General features: G+C 42.0%; 1 protein-coding gene across 3 annotated transcripts in view; it reads right to left on the bottom strand.

Annotated features, from left to right (window-relative positions):
- Nucleotides 1-16,648, bottom strand: part of PIK3CB (phosphatidylinositol-4,5-bisphosphate 3-kinase catalytic subunit beta) — a 190,957-nt gene that overhangs the window by 40,350 nt on the left and 133,959 nt on the right. For all 3 annotated transcript variants that reach the window (XM_074963971.1, XM_074963970.1, XM_074963972.1), the window contains one exon: nt 15,308-15,496. In XM_074963971.1, the coding sequence (XP_074820072.1) occupies nt 15,308-15,496 (189 nt within the window). The remainder of the gene's footprint in view (nt 1-15,307; nt 15,497-16,648) is intronic.

Below are 16,648 nucleotides of genomic sequence, written 5' to 3'. Positions count from 1 at the left end.
GGTTTTAGCAAACAAAAATTCAGATAACTAAAAATAAGATAAATGTTCTAAATGATTTCAGTAAAAAAAGTGTAAAGTTTTGTGGAAAATTTCTTGAAAACATGAAAATTTTGATGAAAAAAATTTTCACAAAAAATTTTGGTTTTTTTAACGATTTTTTTTATTTTATTTTTTTTTAGGGGAACAGACAAAAAAGCTTTTCATATTATACATTTTTGCCCATTCAAATTATGCAGCACATCTTTGGATGTAATGTGACTGCTCTGTATTAATGTCACTTTGGCTGCGAGCATAAGTGACCCAGGGAAGAACACCACAGTGAAGGATGATCCTATAACGGTGTGCAGATGACCTGGGTACTCAAATTCCATACACAATCCCTGCTACCAGCATAGTGGGAAAAGGAAGCTATAGCCCATAGAGCTAAAGCTACAGAACATGGTTAATGAAAAGGGGGCATGGTCTGGATCCCTTTTGCTATGCAGATCCTGGGTTAGATTTTCACCCCCCGAAAACGATCAGAGCAGCCTTCAGTCTAACAGACCACAGGAAAGAAAAAATAGGCACACCACCACAAAGATCAGGGCAGTATAAATGAAAGCTTTAACCCAACTCAGAACAGCACCCCTTTACTTCGGTTCTGTACATTTTAGCTGTACTCTGGGATCTGACCCTACAAGTTGAAATTAGTCATCCAGTAAGGTGCACAATTTTCCTGAGGGCTACTTTTGTTAAAAATATACATTTCATCTTTATAAGCTTCATCGTTATGTTTAGAGGTCCCAAATCGGGACCCCATTGTGCTAGGCACTGTATATATACACAGGAAAAAAACTGCACTGCTCCACAAATAACAGCATAAATATACAAGACTAACAAAGGGGGAGAGAAAGGGAATGTAGATCCCCATTTTAGAGATGCAAAGCTGAGGAACAGACAGATTAAGCAACTGGCCCAAAGTCACATAAGAAGCCTGTGACATAACTGGGAGTTGATTCCAGTTGCCTTAATCACAAGACTATCCTCCTTCCCTAATTCATGCTACAGCTGCAGTATTGATCTAAACTGCTATATGCCTGCAAACAGAAGCATTATTTCTCAAACTGGTTAAGGGACATGTATTTCTATAATTTGAAAATATGAAATATTTATTAAAATAGCAAAAGTTGACCCACTTCTAGCTCAGTGTCACCTATGAGTGATTAGTAGAAGTAGTGATGTTTTACTGCCCTTGCTATTTTTATCCCTTATGGTAGATCTAGCCCTGACCAAGTATAAATGAATAAAGATCTGTTAGTACAAGAAACACTAGAGCACATATTCGAATAATTGAGGAAATAGATCTATAAAAGTCTCTGAAAAGAAGTGATCATATTATCAGAATACTGTTTTGCTTTTATTAAATTAAAATATAGGCACTTTTAAAAATTAATCTGCCGTCTGAAAACACCTTTTTCTAAGGCATATATCCATGTGGTAGTGAGACAGTAGGTCTTGTCTAAAGTAGGTAGTGTTAAATCAGCAACCCAGCGGGAATGTAAATGGGATATAAACGCTACATTTTTTTAAAAAAATTTTCTTTAGTGGTAAGCAGCATCTATACTAAAAACCCTTCCTGTTAGTAGGATAATACAAATATTTCATAAGACCACTTATTCAGTAAAAGCTGAATGATGAAAATAATTTACATGTTCTTGCTCTGATTAGTGAATGCTTTTATCCACAAAGTGATATTTCCACTTTCCACAGCATGTCAGATCAGAGCTGAATGGCTTCACTCAAATATGCCAACTGTGCACGTATTTTGTAATGTTAATTACTATCCAAGGCCATCATTGAAAATTTAAGGGGCCACACTCCATGCTGATTTATATCCTGTGCAATCTCATTGACAGGGTTGCCAGGGATGCAGAATCAATTAAAAAAAAAAATTAGCTCAAATGCCCATGTTACAATCCCTGAGAAAAAAATCAATGTTTCAGTCAGTGAGGTTATTTTCAGTAACACAGACTGATGAGAAGAATTGATATTTGTAGGCTTCAGAAAGATTGAAAGATAGTACAAAGTTTATCTGGAATATAAATACTGCTTCACCACAGAAATGTATATTTAAACTACCTGATGTACCAGACATTCAGCCCAGAGATGAGAATATCAAGTCATACTGTTTCCCTCTGTCAGGGAGCACCATGACATAGGAACTGAAGAACCACAACCACTTGTGCTGGAACTCTACAAATATACTGATGCTGATGCACCAAAGCAGGTGATGAGCACCAACAAACAGGTACTGAAGCATTGACAGCACAGGCTCCTCGACGCTTAAACACCAAAACAAATATGCCAGAGCACCAATGCAGGCGCTGAACCATCAAAAGCACAGGGACCTACATGTTGAGGCAGATAAAAATCCTAGATGCCGATACGTCATGGCTGAATGTTGATCTCAATGGTACCTCTGAAAATCAGGACACTTATTAAAATGTACAAATATGGTTTTAGGTGCTCAATTTTAAGCAACTAAGTTTGAAAATTACAGCCCTATACTACGCAAATCTGAGCTTAAGTAATAATTAATATTTTAAATTTCCTACAACTTAGACTATGACTGCATTAAATTGTTAAAATTAAAGACAATGGTTATTAAAGCAGGAAATGTTAACTGATGTGACCTTAGAGGAAGCAAGAGCTAGAGATGACTTGTGAAAGAGCCAAGAAAATTCCAAAAGTACAGCCTGCTCTTGTTTACTTTCTTCCTCTGAATCTGCATTAGGAGGGAAGTGTAGGCCAACTAGCTCAATGTCCCAGGTGAGCATCTGCTGATGAAAATGTGAAGGTCAAAGTACATCAGACGTACTAGTCACATCTGGATAATTTTTCCTTTCTTAAATTTATTTTTTAAAAGCACATCTGGAGAACAATTAGGACAACGGGGAAGTTTATTTGGAAGTTTTCCAAACATTTAATAATCCTTAGATCTAAAATACTGTATTTTTATTTAAAATGTGCTCTTTTCAATATCAACCATGTTAAAAAACACAAAACAAAACAAATCAGTGCATAAAAAGTAAACGAGATTAAGCACTCATTCCTGTGACAGAAAGGCTATATTCACACTGCAGCTGGGAGGTGTGATTCCTAGTGCGGGTAGACAGACTCACGCTAGCTCAGCTTGGGGTAGCACACTAAAAATAGCTGTGTGGAAGTTGTAGAACTGCCAGTGGCTCATGCTACCAGCCCAAGCTCAGACCCAGGGGTTGGGCGGGCTTGGACTTGGGCAGCTAACCTGAGCCAACGGCCATTCCGCAACATCCATACAGGCACAATAGCTCAACTCGAGCCAGTGAGAGTCTGTCTACCCCTTGCTGGGAATCATATCTCCCTGCTGAATTGTAGACATGCCTTAGAATCTCACATACATGAAGACAATACCAGCAGCATGACATCAAGAAGTGAGGATTCTTAACTCTCAGTGCTGCTAAGGTTCTAGAAGAGATACAAAAAAGGATTGAATGACACCTGAAATCCAATTGGTCTTTATATAGGTTTGAAACTCTTGCTTTTCACTAGGTAATGAACACATGCATCCCAAATTCTTTCCAAGTGAGACTGCTTTACCACATTAAGTAAAACAGTTGAATTAAAAACTCAATATTTTTATTTAAAATTTCATGTTTCAAAATACCCAATTGAGTTGTCTTTTCTTTCTCTCCTCCCAGAGGGTGACATTAGGCTTGAATAAAGACTGGGAGTGGATGTGTCATTACACAAAGTAAAACTATTTCCCCATGTTTATTTCCCCGCCCCCCCCACTGTTCCTCACACGTTCTTGTCAACTGCTGGAAATGGCCCACCTTGATTATCACTACAAAAGGTTTTGGTTTTTTTCCTCCCTCTCCTGCTGGTAATAGCTCACCGTACCTGATCCCTCTCATTACAGTGTGTATGGTAACACCCATTGCTTCATGTTCTCTGTGTATATAAAATCTCCCCACTGTATTTCCACTGCATGCATCCGATGAAGTGAACTGTAGCTCACGAAAGCTTATGCTTAAATAAATTTGTTAGTCTCTAAGGTGCCACAAGTACTCCTTTTCTTTTTGCGGATAGAGACTAACCTGGCTGCTACTCTGAAACCTGTCATCCTACTGAGAGTGGATGGGTTAACTTGGATGATCTGTTTAATCGCATCTGCTTTCTGCACACATTCTCTACGAATCCCACACTTAACCAAGTTCTCCCATCCTGCTGCTGGGCCAAGGTAAGAGCCCTTGATATTGACGAGGCACTTCAGCAACAATAAGGGCTATTACTTAAGACAAATTAATTCTGGATAATTGTTCTGCTGTCACAGTTACAAGAATGTAGTATGTAAAAGAAATAGTCAGTAAATTAAATTACATTATTTTCTGAGAGTTTCTGTTAGTCTATAGTATTTTATTTGCTATTTTCAGAACATCTAAAATAATTCATGACAGTAAGATGGTCTGCTGTTAAAAATATTACACTATTTCTTGAGACTAGATTCTGACTGCAAACAGCAAAATTTAAAAACACCCAGAAAAGTAGTTTTGATCACATTTAGTGACAACAGCTGTTTTTTTGCACCACATGTCAGACTCAGTGCAATGTCTGTTGCCAGTAAAAGACATTATTCAAACCTCTAACGCCAAGAAATTACTGTATTTTACACAGAGGGAATTAGTTGATGCTGTTGTGATGGTCCTTGGCCATAATATTTATTTATTTTAACATTGGAAAACATTAACTACTATAAGATACAACTTTAGAGGTTCTACCGTACCTCAAATTTTTGGAATTCATAATTCATACAAAAGTGGCAGTCTCTCCCCTCTAAACTGGTTTAATAATATAGGCCTGTAATGAGGAATCATAAGTAATACTTTATTACTTTTGTAAAATATACTACAGTATATTTATTAAGACATGAATTATTATAATCAATACTACTAAACTACAACTGTGCAATTAAATAAGCTAAATACATTTTGGGATGCATTACTCATGCTTTATTATTTGAATTATTTTCCAAAACTCAATTCAGGAAACTAAATAATTTGACCATGTCCTTTTAATATCAATCAAAAAATTGGAAATTCAGATGTTCATCCAAAATGCTTCAGTATTTTTTTAAAATGTGCTTCACAAAGAGAGGGTAAGTGGCTTATCTATCCACCTTGCTAGTATCTGTAACCTACAATTTTTCCTATCTTTATTTTGTACTAATATATTTACTGTGTATAGCTCTGGAAGTCTTATGTGCACAAAATATTCTTTAGATAAAGAAACCTTCTTAAAATACATGGTGTATGCAGTTTGAGTGAAACTGATACGAATGCAGAGGGACCACACAAGGTCCTGTATATACCACATAAGTGTGACAAACCTTTAATGAATATCTTATGTGGTGCCTGAGACCTTGCATAGTTCCCCTGTATGGGATCTATTACAACCTAATCGAGTAAGGGTCCTGTTCAAACAACTGTTTCATTTTTAATCCAAAATGAAGTTATATTATCCTGAAAAAAGAGGTTTAATAATTATTTTTCTATTTTTCCATTCAGCACAAGGTCCCCGCTACATGTCTGAGGCAGCGTAGAAGGTATGTACAAACAGGTAATAAACATTCATGAACGCCACACAATATTTCTTTATGGGCCAAATGTGATTTATAATTTTTAAAACTCATTTAGTCACTGCCACGGGGCTAACTCTCCCACCTTTCTACCACTAGAAGGCCCTATCCAACGCAGATCAATATGATTCTGCTGCGTTGGGCATAGGGTGGCAGGATTCTGGGACTACATGCAAGGGAGCCCTTGACTTCTGAATGCCAAGAAGCTCAGCTCTTTATCACTGACCCAGCATAAAAGGAAGGCATGAGAGTGAGAGAAATACTAGTAGACACAAAGCTCTGTGGATTTCAGAGCCATTCCTCTTCATGGATGTGTGGTTCAAGTGCTGTGGATGCTATTGCAGCCACAGAGTATGGCCTGGAGGATTTCTTCCTCCCACTCCAGGGGACTCCACTGAGCCAAGCCTGATTTAAGAGAGGCATGGGGGACAGAATCTGCTCTTTATTTCTTATTCTTAATATAAATATGTAACAGAGCAATAAAAAATATACATATTTCGCAGTGAAGTATGCCCCTGCTTCACTTGCTCAGTGAGTAACTTTAGGCACATGAGAACTCCCATTGAATTCAATGGAACTATTCATGTGGATGTGTGCCTGCAGGAAAAAACATCTTAAACATTTTAGAATAGAAAAAAGTTACCTACCTTTAGTAACTGCTGTTCTTTGAGATATGTTGCTCACACCCATTCCATTCTAGGTGTGTGTACACCCACATATGCAGTCGTCGGAGATTTTTGACTTAGCGGTATCTGTAGGGTATCACCCCCTTAAGTGCCGCACTCATGTGTCAGTACATCAGGTGCCACCAACCCTACGCTTTCTCAGCTCCTTCTTGCCGGCAACTCTGACAGAGGAGTAGGAGTGCGGGTAATATGGGGTAATATGGATATGAATTACACATCTCAAAGAACAGTTACGAAACGTAGGTAACCGTTTTTTCTTCAAGTGTTTGCTCATGTCGATTCCATTCTAGGTGACTCACAAGCAGTATCAATGGAGGTGGGCTCAGAGTTCAGGGTCTTGCAGCACTGCTCTGCCAAAGCCGGCGTCATCTCGAGCTTGCTGGGTAAGTGCATAATGAGATGTGAATGCATGGACAGACGACCAGGTAGCAACCATACAGATCTCTTGGATTGGTAGCTGACAACGCTTGTGCCCTAGTCGAGCATGCCGTCAGGATCACCGGCGGAGACACCTTTGCCAGCTCATAGCAGCAGCAGATGCAGGCCGTGATCCAGGACGAAATCCTCCGAGCAGACACTGGGTGGCCTTTCATTCTGTCTGCCACCTCAACAAACAACTGTGTTGACTTATGGAACGGCTTTATTCTATCTAAGTAGAAGGTCAGTGCCCTCCTGACATCTAGGGTGTGTAGCCTGCGCCCCTCATCTGACGCATGAAGCTTTGGCAAGAAGACGGGTAAGTATACGTTCTTGCCAGTAGGAAACTGGAAACTACGTTGGGCAGAAACGCTGGGTGCGGTCGCAGCTGGACCGTATCCTTATAGAAGACTGTATAGGCCAGCTCTGAAGTGAGCACCCTGATCTTGGATACTCTGCGGGCTGACATTGTTGCGACCAGGAACAAAACCTTCCAGGAGAAGGCAGGAAGCCAGAGGCTCAAAGGGAGGCCCCATGAGCCTTGACAGCATGAGATTCAGGTCCGGGGGGTAGGATCCCAGATGTGCAGGCAGACACTCCAGACCTTTCAAAAACCGTGCCATCATGTCGTGAGTGAAAATTGACCTGCCATGGAACAGAGGATGGAAAGCCGAGATAGCGGCCAGGTAGACCTTGATCGATGACAGGAACAAACCTTGGAATTTGAGGTGCAGCAGATTATCCAGGATCTCCTGCAGCAGGGCCTGCTCTGCCCAGATACACCATTCCAAGGCCCAGCATGTGAACTTTTTCCATTTGGCCAGGTAAGTCACTCTGGTGGAGGGTTTGTGCTACCCAGCAAGACCTGATGAACATGGGCTGAGCATGCCTGTTGTCTGCGCTTAGTCATGCGGTAGCCAAGCTGTCAAGTGCAGCGCCGCCAGGTTCAGGTGCAAAAGTCTGCGTTCTGGGACAGCAGATCTGGCCAGCGGGGCAGCTACTGAAAGGCTCAACAACATTCCGAACCAGTGCTGGCAAGGCCACATAGGGGCTATTAGGATAATTCTTGCTTGCCTGTCTTGCTTGATCTTCACAAGGACCCTATGAATCATCGGCACTGGTGGAAAGGCATACATCAGTGGCCCTGACCAAGGAATGAGAAAGATGTCTGACAGGGAAACCGTGTCCATCCCCTGCATTAAACAGAACACCTGTTCTGCCCGGACACAAACAGGTCCACCTGGGGAGTCCCCCACCTCTGGAAAATTATGCTGACCGCCTCTGGATGGAGAAACAACTCATGGAGAGATGAGCAAGTCCTGCTGAGGTGATCCACCAAGACAGTCCTGGTTCCAGGCAGGTGCACGGCTATCAGATGAATGGCATGTAGCACATAAAAATCCCAAAAGGCGGAGAGCTTCTTGACAAAGGGCCAAAGACCTGTCTTCGTGTAATACACATCATGGCGGTATTGTCCATCAGGAACTGCACCACCTTGCCCTTGAGGTGGGGCAAGAAAGCCTGGCAAGCCAGGTGAACCGCTCTGAGCTCCCTGATTTTGATGTGGAGGGCCAGATCGTCCCGCAACTAGTGGCCCTAGGTGCTCCGCTCAGCCGGTGGGTTCCCCAGACCAGGTTCAGAGCTTCGGAGACCAGGGTCAGTGACAGGGATGGAATGACAAAGAGGACTCCCTCCAACACCAACCCGAGGTCCAACCACCAATCCAGGGACGACCTGATGTGGTCTGGCACCCGGACTACCTGGTCTAGGTGGTGCCTGTTGCAGACATAGACCAATGCCAGCCACGGTTACAGAAGCCAGAGATGGAGATGAGCATGGCTGACCACGTACGTACACTTGGCCATATGGCCCAACAGCAGCAGGCAGGTGTGAGCTGTGGTGAGGGGGTGGTTCTTTAGGTCTGACATGGCCTGAAAACACACTTCCAGAAGGAAGGCTCTGGCTCGCATGGAGTCGAGAATTGCCCCAATGAACTCTATTTGCTGGACAGGCGTTAAGGTGGATTTTTTCTTATTTGTTAACAGGCCCAGGTTGCGGTAGGTGGAACATACCAGATTGTGGCTCCTCTGCACTTACACCCAAGACCTGCCTTTGATAAGCCAGTCGTTGAGATACAGGAAGACCTGGATCCCTCAACACCTCAGGTAAGCAGCTACTGGTGCCACACATTCTGTGAACAACCTCAGGGCCGATGAAAGGCCAAAGGGCAGAGCCGTGAATTGAAAATGGTGTCCACCCACTAAGAAACAGAGGAAATGTCTGTGACACTGGAATACGGAAATAAGCGTCTTTCAAGTTGAGGGCAGTATACCAGTCTCCCGGATCCAGGGAGGAGATGGAGGCCAGGGAGATCATGAGAAACTTCAACTTTCTGAGAGACTTGTTGTGGCGATGTAGGTGGCCTTTTGCTTTTGGGATTAGGAAGCAGCGGGAACAGAACCCTTTTCCCTTCATGTCCTGAGGGACTTCCTCAACACCCCCAGGTGTGGGAGGTTTTCGACCTCTTGGACGATGAGGTGCCCGTTAGAAGGGACCGGGGGGAGGGGAACATGGCTGAAAATTGCAAGAGCCCCGAAATACTATGTCCAGTACCCTGCGGTCCGAGGTAACCCGTGACTAGGCTGAACAGTAGGGATTAAGGTGGTCGAGGAAAGAACAAAGTGCATCTGGGGAATTGACTGGGATGCTGCTCTCAAGCGCACCTTCAAAATGAGGGCTTCTGGCCCCCGGAATGCTTCACTGGGTTGGGCTGCGTGGGTGAGCAGGAGGAGGAAAAGTGGCCACAACTAAAGCTCCTGTCTCTATCACTGTTGAATAAATTTTTCTCCCCCAAAAGGTCCAGTCTTTTGGCCTCTTTATTTCTGGGAGCTGAACTAGTGTGCCCCTACTAGTCCTTTTCGTTGGCTGTGAGCACGGAGGCAGGTGGATATAAAGGTACTTGAACCCTTTGGCCGGGATGAAATACTTCTTTTCGGCCCTTTTGGAGGTGGGAGGGATGGATGATGGGGTTTGCCAGAGGGTCTTGGCAATTTTCAGGACCCCGTCATGCACTGATAGTGCAACACGTGCCGGGGTAGAGGCTGAGAGGACATTAGTTGAAATTAGTCATCCAGTAAGGTGCACAATTTTCCTGAGGGCTACTTTTGTTAAAAATATACATTTCATCTTTATAAGCTTCATCGTTATGTTTAGAGGTCCCAAATCGGGACCCCATTGTGCTAGGCACTGTATATATACACAGGAAAAAACTGCACTGCTCCACAAATAACAGCATAAATATACAAGACTAACAAAGGGGGAGAGAAAGGGAATGTAGATCCCCATTTTAGAGATGCAAAGCTGAGGAACAGACAGATTAAGCAACTGGCCCAAAGTCACATAAGAAGCCTGTGACATAACTGGGAGTTGATTCCAGTTGCCTTAATCACAAGACTATCCTCCTTCCCTAATTCATGCTACAGCTGCAGTATTGATCTAAACTGCTATATGCCTGCAAACAGAAGCATTATTTCTCAAACTGGTTAAGGGACATGTATTTCTATAATTTGAAAATATGAAATATTTATTAAAATAGCAAAAGTTGACCCACTTCTAGCTCAGTGTCACCTATGAGTGATTAGTAGAAGTAGTGATGTTTTACTGCCCTTGCTATTTTTATCCCTTATGGTAGATCTAGCCCTGACCAAGTATAAATGAATAAAGATCTGTTAGTACAAGAAACACTAGAGCACATATTCGAATAATTGAGGAAATAGATCTATAAAAGTCTCTGAAAAGAAGTGATCATATTATCAGAATACTGTTTTGCTTTTATTAAATTAAAATATAGGCACTTTTAAAAATTAATCTGCCGTCTGAAAACACCTTTTTCTAAGGCATATATCCATGTGGTAGTGAGACAGTAGGTCTTGTCAGTGTTATATGTGGCGATGTAGGTGTCCTTTTGCTTTTGGGATTAGGAAGCAGCGGGAACACAACCCAATAGTGCAACACGTGCCGGGGCAGAGGTTGAGAGGACATTGAACAAGGTGTCTGCCTGCTCGGCCATCCCCTCCACCTCTCGGCCCAAGTTCTCGACCACCCGTTGAAGCAGGGCCTGGTGTTCCTTAAAAATTGTCTGGTGGGCTGGCCCTCAAGGGTCCCATGACCGCCTCGTCCAGAGATGAGAACGACTGTACCGCCCGGGGTAGGCTTCGGGTCACTGTCTCCTCTAGCCCGACCTCTGAGCAGGTCTCATGCACGGAGCCCAGTGCCGCCAGCTGTTGCTCCGAGGCAGTGCCAGATAAGTGGTGTAAAAGGGGCATCGTCATTGCTGGCATGTCCCACGCACTCCAGTAAGGCCACTGCACTGGTCATGCTGCTCAGGTGGTGCCGTAGACATTGACGACGCCTCAGGTGCCCATTCATGCCGGTGGAGTCTTGGCGGAGGGCTGAACTGCCTTTCCGTGCCAGAAGAAACCCCTTCTGGTGACCACGGTGGGGCCATCGATGCCTTTGTCTGCCTGCTGACTGTCACTGCTGGAGACAGGTGTTTGGAGTGGGAGGATTGATGCCAGTATCGAGGGGACCACTGTCAGAGCTGGGGGAACTGGAATCGCGACAGGGAGTGCTCCCATGGGGCATGCGACTGAGATCTGTGCCAGGAGGACAACCAGCAGGAGGGCAAACGGTGCCAATGGAATGGAGACTAGTGCCTCCCCCAGGCAATCCGTGTTGAGATGGTGGGGACCATGATCATGGTGCCAGTGACTGAGGGTGAGCCCCAGAGGATCTGGGCTGCGACGCCAGAAATCTGTGTCACAGAGATGGAGAGCACTGCCTTGTTTTGGAAGATTGGTGGTGCTCCACAGCCCCCTGAGGGGTCTTAGCGGCTGGCTTGCCCTGGAGGGAGCCTTTGCTGCTTCCTGCAGCACGTGTGGTGCCGGCGGTTCAAGCAGAGGCCTATGCTCTCTCAGCGCCGGGGGAGCTTGGGAAGGTGTTGATGCCATTAGAAGTTTGGGTCCCCTACTATTCAGTGGTCAGTGGTTGATCCTTTCAGGGGCTAATGGCTCCGACCAGGGAAGCACATCCACATAGCTCCGGTGTGGCAAAGATGCCCAAACTGGGTCCTTTGCCTGATGCCCCGTGGCCTTTCTTGCCCAGTGCCAGGGAGCTGTGGTTCTTAGTTTTCTTTCTGGGCACCGACAATGGGGAGTGGTACGGGGCGGAGCCCGGTGCAAGGGGGTGTGCTGTGCACCGAGGACAAGGTACTAGGCGAGTCTTGGTGGGATGGCTCAGAAGCCGTACACAAAGCAGCCTCCATGAGGAGAACCCACAAACGAATATCCCGCTCCTTCCGAATACTGGGTCAAAATTTTTTATAAATACGACACTTGTCCTTCACATGTGATTCCCCCACGCACTTGAGGCAGCTGCTGTGGGGGTCACTTACAGGCATAGGCCTGTTACAGTCCACACAGGGGCTTAAACCCTGGAGACCAGGGCATGCCCCACCTAGGGCGAAGTCCTCTCTGGGACTGTTAACTTCTGACTCCTAACTACACTTAACTACTTAACACTAACTACTATAAACCACTATTTACAAGGCCCTAAGGCTCAAAGTCAGAAGAGACAAAACCGCTAGCCCTTGCTATGCAAGGAAAGGCACTCCAACTAACCATCACAGGAGATAAGAAGGAACTGAGAGGGCGTAGGGCTGGCGGCGCCTGATATACCAATGCATAAGCGCAGCACTCAAGGGGGCACCACAGCTGGACCTACGGATACTGCTAAGGCTAAATCTCCAACAACTGTGCACGTGAGCACACGCATACCTACAGTGGAATGGACAGGAGCAAGCACTCGAAGAAGAATTTTGTGTTCCTCACAAATATAGCTTACTAAGGCTGCCAAAATACATTACTCAATCATCAAATCATCCCCTTCTCTACATTAGCAAAGAGAAATACCACATTCCTTCCAGAAAGTGCACATTAAGATACATGATAAATGGCTAAAATACACAAGGTTATCTATATTATCTTAGGCATTTTATTTTAAAATATTTTTAAAATGAAGTGCCATAATGTCATTTAATCTATTTTTCTCTAATCTTTATTTCCAAATAAAAAAAATATTTTAAGTAATGTGGACCTGTCAATTCATTTCCTATAATTGTTTAGGCATTGACTTGTGGTGAGCATACCCCAAAGCCCCTTCCCTACATTCTCATTTTTATACCTGTTTAAGTAAAAACAAGTCAAAAGCTTAAGTGAACAGTAGATGTGCAAGACCATATTGGAATGAATAAACAATGTGAGAGAATTCATGTGTACAAAAGAATGCAAGTGGGTGAAGAATCAGTGGGTGATGCATATGACTAATTTGGAGTTCATTGCTGTAAGCCATTCAACTGCAAGTTTAGAGGGTGAAAATCAAATTACTTTAATAGCTCCAAGAGTAACTTAAGGCATATTGGAAAGAAGGATATAATGGAAGAAAACAGATCTTTCAGAATAGTGCATAAGTTCTCCTTAGGCTCTTTGCTACCTAGACCCTGGGGTAACATTAAGTTTTTAACTGGACTGTCCAATCAAAAGAGCCACATGATGAGTAAAGTTGACAAAAGTTGTTGGTGGTGATGGTGTTGGGGGTGAGAGTGTTTCCACACAGTGAATGAATGGGTTTCCCAGTCTCCTAAAAAAGGTTTAAAGTTTTATACTTAGTAAGTGGAGGAGTAGCAGATTAGATTCAGATACTAATTGGAACACATGTTTATACTGTGATCATTATCCTCAATAAAAAATAGTTGATTTTTAGCTCAAACATTTTAAAAGTAAATAGTTTCTCTTTCAAATTATTAGTATGGTAGGTTAGTATGATAGCTTACTATAATACTGCCAAATATATCCACAGATGACAGATACAACCTTAGAGTGATGGTCTCTAAAATCACAAGTGCCATTCAATGCATGGTTCCAGTAACAGTAAATTTTAAATAAAAGCAAACAAACATACTGCCGCAAGTATCTGTTTCTCTGTTACACTGAGTGTTGGATCTGTTAAAGCTGTCTGGGTCTGTATAGTTTTGCCCTGCCCACTGCAATAGTAAGCTTTTTGAGTACACAGAAGGTCTAGGCAAAATTCCAGTGAAAATACAGAAATCCATTATTTTTGCTACATTTACACAAATCAGTCTGAGATACAGAAACATTATGACTATGAAATCCATATACTTTTCCTATACAAAGTTACAAACACTGTTCCACAACTTAAAAATTTAAATGACCTCTGTTACTAGATAGCTCCATAAACAGAGGATCTCACATTATAATCACCTCAGAAAAATAAACATTTCATTCAGAAACCAGAATTCCACAAGTATCAGTTCATCTCAATAACTCCGAGGATATAGCAACAGAATTCAGGGCAATTATATACTCCACTAATACTAAACACTGGCAAAGTATAGTTTTTTAGTCATGAATCCAATTGTGCATTGCTATGCAAACTGAGGAGATTCACACGTTTCTACCTATTTTCAACAAGCATTACAGGACTAGGATTCTATTTGGGATGACGCGAAAAATGTAGACATACCACTTACAGTAATAAAACAGACTCGTATACCTATATATCTGATAGATTGAAACTAAAATGAGAATGACACAATGTGTTTGGCAAATCTTAGTTTGACATTAACATCAAAACCTGAAGCCCCTAATTATCTCTATTGCAGCTTTAGAAAGAGCTTATTCAAGCAAGTAGTCTCACTGAAGTGAGTGACACTATACTTTGTAGCAAGATATTTAATTGAAAATGAATTGTTCTCCTCAATAACTATATATCAGCTGGTTTGAACAATCAGTTTTTCACAAAGTTCTAAAGGTTTTACCATCTGAAAAAGTACAGTCAACCTGAATCTAAGTTTTTGGACTTGCAGTTTTAATCAAGGCCCTGGTCCTGGAAATGCTTAGGCACATGCTCAAAGTTGACCAGATGTGTGTTTTTAGGATCACAGCCTAAATTTGGGAAATGGAGAGAACTAAAGAAACTGTGGAGGGGAATAAAACAATGTAACTGTGTCAATCTTATTTCTCTTTTGCATCCTTGGGCTTGTCTACCGCTCTCCTTTCCAATTGTTGGTGGATTATGGAAACATCCCCTTAGAAGTAATCTGAAAGCATTGTCAACTCAGAGGGGATTCAAGCACACAGTCTGCCTGATGTTTTTTGAGGAAAAAAAGTGCTCGGGAACTGGTTTTTCATGTTTAACTTTTAAATTAGTATTAAAATCTGGCTCGAGACATAGGTTCTTTGAAAGCAAAAGAGTTAAGGCCCAGTTTACAGCTATCTCCATCCCATAATTTTAAACTGCCTTTGCCATTTGTCTCACATTAGGCTCCCAACCTCCACTGAAATCAATAGCCTAAATGCCTAGTTTTATAAACCAAAGTTTAGCACAACACTTCAATGTTTCTGTGTACAAGAAAAATTTTGCTCATGATTTGCCTGCCATATTTTTACATTGCCTTTGCCATTTGCCTTACCTGAGCAACATCTTCAAGTTTGTTCCATTTTATAGACAGCAGCAGTTTTGGCAGTGATTGTGGGAAATTTTCACGACAGTCATACCGCAAAGTCCAAATAAGATCCATTTCATTTTCGCAGAGTTGGGTCAAGGGGTCCCTTTCCATGATTTCTTTTAGTTCAATATAGAACTTCTTGCCACCTCGACCCTAGGTAAATTAAAGTTAGGAAAGTAAGTTCAAGAATCACCAAACTTATGTTATACAGGACTCAGACTATTAGAGCAAGCTAATCAGTGTATGATAAAGCTACATTAGGAGAACAGTAGTATTAAGTGAATTGGATTCATTTCTTAGATCACAGGGGGAGGATTATCAGGCTTTTACTTCAGACCTCAAATGTATGGTGATGGCAGAAAATATTTAAACAGCAGACTCTAAATTCAATTTACAAAAGTATTTGAAAAAAAAATTATACTTCTGCATAAACAACACTAGATGGCGATATTGCTGTTTTCCCATTTAAATGGGGGAATTCTTGTTTTGACAGCAAATATTTTTCCCATTTATTTGTCAGATAAATAGTGCCATGGCATTCAGGGTAAAAGTCAAATTAAAATCAAATGTTAAGGATGCACTTCCAACTATAACAAAAAAAGACTGGTTTTGTATGTAAATACTAACACACATTATGTTTTCTAATACAGATTTGTCTTATTCTCACAATTCTCATTTTAACGCAGAATCAAAAGAAACGTAGGGAGGGAAGGAACCTTTAGAAGTCATCCACTATCCCTCAGCACTGAGGCAGAATTAAGTATACACATAGTATCCCTGAGAGGTGTTTTTCTAACCTGTTCTAATCCTCTAATGACAGGGATTCCACAACCTCCCTACGTAACTTATTCCAGTGCTTAACTATCCCATGTCAATTATTATAAAAGGTTAACAGTTAACATAACTTTGATTACTAGAACTTGGAAATTAACATTACTTTTAAAAATTAGGTTTACTAAGAATGTATCTTCATTTGAAAGACACGTGGGTCAGAGGATGCATCCTTACTATACAAACTGCAAGGGAAGAAATGAAGCTGACCACCATCATTTGAAAGCCACAGAGACACATAATTAAATGTGACAGAAGCTGCTGCTTCTAGACAAAGATGTACTCTATGCAGATACATTAATAATCTATTTTCATTTTGTATTATATGAAGCTCTGAAGCAACCTGAAAACTTGAGTTGTTTAAGCAATTAGTATGGAAACTTCCTTGGATCTTGTGAAATTAGAGTGGATTCAGATTTTTTTTTCAAGTGGTATTCTTTTTGCATGAAAACCTTTTTCCTTCCTTGTAAAAGT

Source organism: Natator depressus, chromosome 9, assembly GCF_965152275.1.
Source record: "Natator depressus isolate rNatDep1 chromosome 9, rNatDep2.hap1, whole genome shotgun sequence".
Classification (NCBI taxonomy): Eukaryota; Metazoa; Chordata; order Testudines; family Cheloniidae; genus Natator; species Natator depressus.
The sequence above is the reverse complement of the archived record's forward strand: the minus strand, read 5'-3'. Positions and strand labels throughout refer to the sequence as shown.